The 8,966-nt window shown below is 41.7% G+C and overlaps 1 protein-coding gene across 1 annotated transcript in view; it reads left to right on the forward strand.

Moving 5' to 3' along the window:
• lamp5 (lysosomal associated membrane protein family member 5) overlaps positions 1–3,656 on the forward strand; it is a 9,619-nt gene extending 5,963 nt beyond the window's left edge. Inside the window, exon 6 of the mRNA XM_079639514.1 lies at positions 3,202–3,656. Coding sequence (XP_079495640.1) covers positions 3,202–3,377 — 176 coding nt within the window. The 3' untranslated portion in view covers positions 3,378–3,656. The remainder of the gene's footprint in view (positions 1–3,201) is intronic.
• Positions 3,657–8,966: the final 5,310 nt, after the last annotated feature.

Below are 8,966 nucleotides of genomic sequence, written 5' to 3' on the forward strand. Positions count from 1 at the left end.
TTCTGATGAAGTGTGTGTCTGTAACTGCTAATGCTCTGTTTACACACACACACACACACACACACACACACACACACACACACACACACACACACACACACACACACACACACACACACACATTCAACATCATTTGTGTGTGTGTGTGTGTGTGTGTGTGTGTGTGTGTCGCAGCTTCTGGTTTGAACAGGTTAGTTGTGTTTGTGACCTCTCGGTGACCTGTGAGGTGTGTGTGTGTGTGTGTGTGTGTGTGTGTGTGTGTGTGTGTGTGTGTGTAATGGCTGTTTACCGCAGTGTGTTACTCTTTATAGTCGCAGTGATTTATGGCCGTTAGCTTCAGCGCTGGAACAAAAGCTCGTCCGCTGAGCGACTCGAGTTCACTGTCCGACGCACGTGTGAAGGAAACACAAGCTTACACTCTTACAGATGAAGGTTCTAAACCTCTTCTTTTCTTTCTTTTTTTTTTAGCAATATCTATGGTTCCCTAAAGAACGTTTCAGTTTCAGTTCTTAAAAGAGATGTTTTTTCTTAGTGTGAAGAGTCTTTTATTAATCTAAAGATGCTGGATGATTCCATGGATGTTAAAGTTTCCTCATAGAACCGTTGATGTCAGTCATTTGTCAGAGTGTGTGTAGGAGTGTGTGTATGAGTGTTTTTAGGAGTGTGTGAGTAGTGTCAGAGTGTGTGTGTAGGAGTGTGTGTAAGAGTGTGTTTAGGAGTGTGTCTGCTTCCCGGACAATGGTAGGAAGACTGTTCCAGAGTTTTGGTGCTAAATAGGAAAAGGATCTACCGCCAGCAGTCGATTCTGATATTCTAGGTATTATTAACTGGCCGGAGTTTTGAGATGGCAGTAGACGTGAAGGACTATAATGCGTTAAGAGCTCGCTCAAGTACTGCGGAGCTAAACCATTTAGTGCTTTGTAAGTAATCAGCAATATTTAAAAATGTATACGATGTGTAATAGGCAGCCAATGCAGTGTTGACAGAACGGGGCTAATATGGTCATACTTCCTGGTTCTGGTAAGAACTCGAGCGGCTGCGTTTTGAACTAGCTGTAGTTTGTTTGTTAAGCGTGCAGGGCAACCACCCAGTAGAGCATTACAATAATCTAGCCTTGAGCTCATGAACGCATCAAATTGTTCCGCATTCGTCAATGAGAGCATATGACGTAATTTAGATATATTTTTAAGATGGAAAAATGCGGTTTTACAGATACTAGACACGTGACTTTCAAATGAAATATTGGTATCAAAGTAGTAGGTAGTTACTACTTACAAAGTTATTAAGTAGTAGAAAATTACTCGTCATCCAGTTTTTTAAATCATCTATTTTATATGCATTCCGTTAATTTTGTGAATTGGTTGAAAAAGTTTCGTTAGGTTTTGAAGAAATATACAGCTGAGTATCGTCGGCATAACAGTTAAAGCTAATTCCATGTTTTCTAATGATATCTCCTAATGGTAGCATGTACAGAGTGAACAGCAGCGGTCCTAGTACTGAGCCTTGTGGTACGCCATACTGAACTTGTGATTGATAAGACATCTCTTCATTTACTGCTACAAACTGATAACGGTCAGATAAGTATGATTTAAACCATGCTAGTGCAATTCCACTAATGCCAACACAATGTTCGAGTCTATTTAAAAGGATGTTGTGGTCAATGGTGTCAAATGCAGCACTAAGATCCAGTAATACTAATAGAGAGATACAACCACGATCGGATGATAAGAGCAAATCATGTGTGACTCTAACGAGAGCTGTCTCGGTACTATGGTACGGTCTAAATCCGGACTGGAAATGTCAGGTGTAGTGTAGGAGTGTGTGTAGGAGTGTGTGTCAGAGTGTGTGTCGGAGTGTGTGTCGGAGTGTGTGTGTGTGTGGATCTGACATCTGTCAGCGCATGAAGAGGACGAGTGTTTCTGACAGATCTGCTGCATTTGCACAATCTTCTTTAAGGATGTCGTGTAAACTCATCATTCCCACACGCTGACCTCAGCATCACACAGTAAACTCAGCAAACTGATTCTCGAACAAACTTGTAGATGTAACTTGTGCGCATGATTGGAATATCACATAAATCAATTGTGAATAAAACAGCGTTTCCATCGCATGTGTTCAAGAGCACAAAATCGTCACTTTCTGGGAAATTGGCACAAAATATCAGTAATAAAACAGTAAGATTCTGCAGTCGGGCTCTTTTTCCCTCCATCATAAACGAGTGTCTCAGAGCGCCAGACGAAACTCAACAAACGCTGTCGTGTTCTCTAGCGTTCGGATCTGGTGTTCGGCATTTGCAAACCAACAAATCCTAAAACAGAACAACATCCCCATCACATGCTATCATAATTATCATAAATACAAGTTTCCTAGTCAGAATTGGACATGAACGCCTCACACGTCGTATTTTCTGCTGACAGCTCTGATCATTTAGACGGCCGAGTTTCCGAGTTGAGCAAGCCATAAACGTAAGACACGAGGAGAACGATTGATGCTGTGACTGCTATTCTTATTTAGATTTATTTATTTCTTTACTTATACTTTATACTTTGTTCATTATTCTTTATTCGTTTTTCCACAACAGCGGCATCGCCTTGCGTTGTCATTAAAGTCGTGCATATTTACATACAGTACATGAAGAATCACTTGAAGCATATTGTGTGTTTTATACAGTGATGTTGCCTTCACATGCTTTCAGAATTATCATAAACACGAGTTTTGGGAATTCTGACTGAAACTTCCAACTTGGATTTTTTTACTAGGAAACTCATATTTGAAGAATATCAGTCACAGCAGCAACCGTTCTCTCGCCGCCATGCTGGCTCGCCCAAATGATCTCAGTGTTTCCCAGTAGTCAACACGACTCGAGTCCAATTGCCAACCGGGAAACTGGCATTCAGGATAGTTGCGACAGCTTGTGATGCAGAACCGATCGGCCGATCTGCTGAAGCTCCAGTGGCGTGTTGAGCATGACCAGATGTGGGACTTCAGCTTCACTGAGCTTCAAGCCTCATTCGCCACAGACACGTGAAGCGATTTCTCAACGCCACATCTCCGCATTAGTATAACACCAGGTGGACTGACACATATCTAATGACGTCATGTTGTGAAAAGTCCCTTTACTGTAGATGTCCGGCGGCCTTGAGGTGCGAGAGGACCAGTCCTGCGAGCTGTGTTTGTGAAGTGTGTGTGTCTCCTCTGCAGCGTATAAGTGTATAACGGACGAGCGCGAGCAGCTGGAGCAGATGTTGCCGCTGGTGTTGGGACTGATCCTGGGCCTGATCATCGTCATCACCGTCTCGGTCTATCACTTCCACCTGAAGCTGAGCGCCCAGCAGCCGCCGCTGCCCCGGGACCGCTCGCTCTACAAGAACATGTGACCGGACCGCACACCACACACTCCTCAGCACACACCACACACTCCTGATCTCTGTGTGTGTCCATGTCTCGTGTTACATGTCCAACGCCATCATCCTGTAACTGCTGCACTCATCCCGTGTGTCGTTCCCACTACAAATGTATAAAAATAGAGATATTTCAATTGCTTAAAGGATATAAATAAGGTACAACGATGAATGATTATTGCATATTACTTTATGATTATAAAATATTAAATGTTTTTCAAAATGAGAAAATAATGAAATAAATGATTTTGTGTCCATGTAGTGGTGTGTGTGTGTGTGTTAGTGTGAGACGCAAGGATGTCTGTGTTTTCAGGACAAGGTCTTTGATGATTACGTCTGTAAAAGGGAAACTTCAAGTGTGTCGGGATTATCATAAATACGAGTTTCCTACTCTCAATTTTATAGTCGGCATTTCAATCTTAGGGGAGTTTAAAATGTAAAAGTAAATTTCTTACTTACCACTTCATGATTTTTGCTGCCTTCACGTGATATGGGAACTATAGTATATACGAGTTTCCTAGTCGGAAGTTTTTATTTGTAATTTCCTAGTTGGAAATTGGACATGAACACTCTCACATTGTATTTACTACTGAGAAACACTATAATTTTAAAGATTATTTTGACGCCTGAGTTTCTGAGTTAGACAAGTCATAAACTTTCAACATGGCGGAGAAGAGAACGATTGCTGCTCTATTAGTTTTTCTTTAGACTCTTTATTAGTTTTTCCACAACAGCTGCATCATCTTGTATTGTTGTTAAAGTAGTGCATATTTACAAATATGAATAATCATTGACGCTGCCTTCACATGCAATTGTAAATTTCCTACTTCCCGATTTTGAAGTCGTGATCCGAGCTCGTCCTGTTCCCGCGCTTTGCTGTCCGGACGATCAGGAATCATGGAGGACACCAGGTTTGTTCTTGCCTATTTCTTGAGGAAATCTTATTAAAGCCAAAAGTATAGAAGATATTTGATTTTGAATAAAATGTAGTGTCCTGCCGTAAGCACTATATAGATATAAACATTGAAAGTATATTGCATCTTTTATAAACAATGTAGATATGCTGCTTTGATGAAAAGACGAGGCTTTCTGGGAGAAACAGTCAGTGCGGGAATCGTTCTCAATCTCCCCTGTTGGAAGTTTATGGCTCGCCCAACTGGGAAACTCACATTTACCTCAGACAGAGTTTCCTAATAAATATGAGTTGAGAGTTCATGTCCGAACACATATTCGCGATACTTCTGCTAGCTCGTGAAGCGCGTTAGATCCGTCAGAATGAAACATGACACAGAGACGAATGGGAAATCAATACGAGGCGTTCGGACGGACGGCGGCAGTCGCACCACTGGCATTAAAGATTTCCACAAATGAGCTGCGATCCTCAGATCAATGCCTCGAGTCTCAGACACTGAAGAGTTTATTGATCGGACACTCAATTAAAAACTCACTTTCTGTTGGAATGAAGTGATTTATGCACACTGCGCTCACACAACAATGTTGCTCAAGAGTGTGTGTGTGTGTGTGTGTGTGTGTGTGTGTGTGTGTGTGTATGTGTCAGTTAGTGCACACTGCGCTCACACAACACTGTTGCTCAAGAGTGTGTGTGTGTGTGTGTGTGTGTGTCAGTTAGTGCACACTGCGCTCACACAACAATGTTGCTCAAGAGTGTGTGTGTGTGTGTGTGTGTGTGTGTGTGTGTGTGTGTGTGTGTGTGTGTGTGTGTGTGTCAGTTAGTGCACACTGCGCTCACACAACACTGTTGCTCAAGAGTGTGTGTGTGTGTGTGTGTGTGTCAGTTAGTGCACACTGCGCTCACACAACACTGTTGCTCAAGAGAGTGTGTGTGTGTGTGTGTGTGTGTGTCAGTTAGTGCACACTGTGCTCACACAACACTGTTGCTCAAGAGTGTGTGTGTGTGTGTGTCAGTTAGTGCACACTGTGCTCACACAACACTGTTGCTCAAGAGTGTGTGTTTGTGCGTGTGTGTGTGTGTGTGTGTGTCAGTTAGTGCACACTGCGCTCACACAACACTGTTGCTCAAGAGTGTGTGTGTGTGTGTGTGTGTGTGTCTGTGTGTGTGTGTGTGTGTGTGTGTGTGTGTCAGTTAGTGCACACTGCGCTCACACAACACTGTTGCTCAAGAGTGTGTGTGTGTGTGTGTGTGTGTGTGTGTGTGTGTGTCAGTTAGTGCACACTGCGCTCACACAACACTTGCTCAAGAGAGAAAGAGAGTGTGTGTGTGTGTCTGTGTGTGTGTGTCAGTTAGTGCACACTGCGCTCACACAACACTGTTGCTCAAGAGTGTGTGTGTGTGTGTCAGTTAGTGCACATTGCGCTCACACAACACTTGCTCAAGAGAGAGAGTGTGTGTGTGTGTGTGTGTGTGTGTGTCAGTTAGTGAACACTGCGCTCACACAACACTGTTGCTTAAGAGAGAAAGAGAGTGTGTGTGTGTGTGTGTGTGTGTGTGTGTGTGTGTGTGTGTGTCAGTTAGTGCACACTGCGCTCACACAACACTTGCTCAAGAGAGTGCGTGTGTGTGTGTGTGTGTGTCAGTTAGTGCACACAATACTCATGCTGCAGCTCAAGTCTCATTCAAGCATGTTCATAATATCATATTCAATAAACCATTCTTTTGTCAAACTGTTCCTTTTTTATGTCGTACTTTCAAAACTGTACCGCACATTTGTTGTATGCTTCTCCTGTGATGTGTTGATCACTACACAAACTTCATTCTCATTCACGAAACAGTAAGACTATTATGAGACTATAAGAATCATACTTTGCTCTTTTCTTATGCAGTTAGGAATATTTTTATAATTAATGTTTGTAATATTTTTCTCAAGATTGTTCTATAGACAATTGAAGATTTGAGACTTTGAAATCTCAGAAACTTCTCTCAAAGACAATAATAAGATGCTTCATGCATTTCTTGTTTTTTTTTCAAATAAACAAAACAGAAAAAATGATCAAAGAATAACAATGTCAAGTTTTATACACAGTGATGCTGCCTTCACATGTGATCAGAATGATTATAAATATGAGTTTCCTACTCGAAATTTCCTAATCGGTGTTTCCAAGAAAAAAATTCCAAGTTGGAAATTCCTGTTCTGAGTTTCCACGCCAGAGTCGGGGCCATAAACGTTCAGCATGGCGGAGGAGAGAACGGTTGCTGCTGTGACTGCTATTCTTTATTAGTTTTTCCACAACAGCCGCATCATCTTGTGTTGTTGTTAAAGTCGTGCATATTTACATGTATGAATAATCATTTGAAGCATATTGTATGATTTATACACAGTGATCTGCCTTCACATGCTATCAGAATTAGCATAAATATGAGTTTCCCACTCGAATTTTCCTAGTTGGCATTTCCTAATCTGGGATTCCTATTCGAAATTTCTTAGTCAGCGTTTCCTAATCGGAGTTTCCTAGTCGAAAATTCCCAGTCGGAAATTCCCAGTTGGAAATTCCCAGTTGGAAATTCCCAGTTGGAAATTCTAAGTCGGAAATTCCCAGTTGGAAATTCCAAGTCGGAAATTCCCAGTTGGAAATTCCAATTCGGAAATTCCCAGTTGAATATTCCAAGTCGGAAATTCCAAGTTATAAATTCCCAGTCTGAAAATTCCCAATTGGAAATTCCAAGTTGAAAATTCCCAGTTGGAAATTCCCAGCTGAAAATTCGAAGCCGGAAATTCCAAGTCGGAAATTCCCAGTTGGAAATTCCAAGTCGGAAATTCCCAGTCGGAAATTCCAAGTCGGAAATTCCAAGTCGGAAATTCCCAGTTGGAAATTCCAAGTTGAAAATTCCCGGTCTGAAAATCCTAGTCGGATATTCCAAGTCGGAAATTCCCAGCTGAAAATTCGAAGTCGGAAATTCCTAGTCTGAGTTTCCACGCCAGAGTCGGAGCCATAAATGTTCAACATGGCGGAGGAGAGAACGGTTGCTGCTGTGACTGCTATTCTTTATTAGTTTTTCCACAACAGCCGCATCATCTTGTGTTGTTGTTAAAGTCGTGCATATTTACATGTATGAATAATCATTTGAAGCATATTGTATGATTTATACACAGTGATCTGCCTTCACATGCTATCAGAATTAGCATAAATATGAGTTTCCCACTCGAATTTTCCTAGTTGGCATTTCCTAATCTGGGATTCCTATTCGAAATTTCTTAGTCAGCGTTTCCTAATCGGAGTTTCCTAGTCGAAAATTCCCAGTCGGAAATTCCCAGTTGGAAATTCCCAGTTGGAAATTCCCAGTTGGAAATTCCCAGTTGGAAATTCTAAGTCGGAAATTCCCAGTTGGAAATTCCAAGTCGGAAATTCCCAGTTGGAAATTCCAATTCGGAAATTCCCAGTTGAATATTCCAAGTCGGAAATTCCAAGTTATAAATTCCCAGTCTGAAAATTCCCAATTGGAAATTCCAAGTTGAAAATTCCCAGTTGGAAATTCCCAGCTGAAAATTCGAAGCCGGAAATTCCAAGTCGGAAATTCCCAGTTGGAAATTCCAAGTCGGAAATTCCCAGTCGGAAATTCCAAGTCGGAAATTCCAAGTCGGAAATTCCCAGTTGGAAATTCCAAGTTGAAAATTCCCGGTCTGAAAATCCTAGTCGGATATTCCAAGTCGGAAATTCCCAGCTGAAAATTCGAAGTCGGAAATTCCTAGTCTGAGTTTCCACGCCAGAGTCGGAGCCATAAATGTTCAACATGGCGGAGGAGAGAACGGTTGCTGCTGTGACTGCTATTCTTTATTAGTTTTTCCACAACAGCCGCATCATCTTGTGTTGTTGTTAAAGTCGTGCATATTTACATGTATGAATAATCATTTGAAGCATATTGTATGATTTATACACAGTGATCTGCCTTCACATGCTATCAGAATTAGCATAAATATGAGTTTCCCACTCGAATTTTCCTAGTTGGCATTTCCTAATCTGGGATTCCTATTCGAAATTTCTTAGTCAGCGTTTCCTAATCGGAGTTTCCTAGTCGAAAATTCCCAGTCGGAAATTCCCAGTTGGAAATTCCCAGTTGGAAATTCCCAGTTGGAAATTCTAAGTCGGAAATTCCCAGTTGGAAATTCCAAGTCGGAAATTCCCAGTTGGAAATTCCAATTCGGAAATTCCCAGTTGAATATTCCAAGTCGGAAATTCCAAGTTATAAATTCCCAGTCTGAAAATTCCCAATTGGAAATTCCAAGTTGAAAATTCCCAGTTGGAAATTCCCAGCTGAAAATTCGAAGCCGGAAATTCCAAGTCGGAAATTCCCAGTTGGAAATTCCAAGTCGGAAATTCCCAGTCGGAAATTCCAAGTCGGAAATTCCAAGTCGGAAATTCCCAGTTGGAAATTCCAAGTTGAAAATTCCCGGTCTGAAAATCCTAGTCGGATATTCCAAGTCGGAAATTCCCAGCTGAAAATTCGAAGTCGGAAATTCCTAGTCTGAGTTTCCACGCCAGAGTTGGAGCCATAAATGTTCAACATGGCGGAGGAGGAACGATTGCTGCTGTGACTGCTTGGTAACACTTTACTTGAAGGGGTGTGCATAAGACTGACATGACATTTGT

This window comes from Phoxinus phoxinus (assembly GCF_949152265.1).
Source record: "Phoxinus phoxinus genome assembly, chromosome: 16".
NCBI lineage: Eukaryota > Metazoa > Chordata > Actinopteri > Cypriniformes > Leuciscidae > Phoxinus > Phoxinus phoxinus.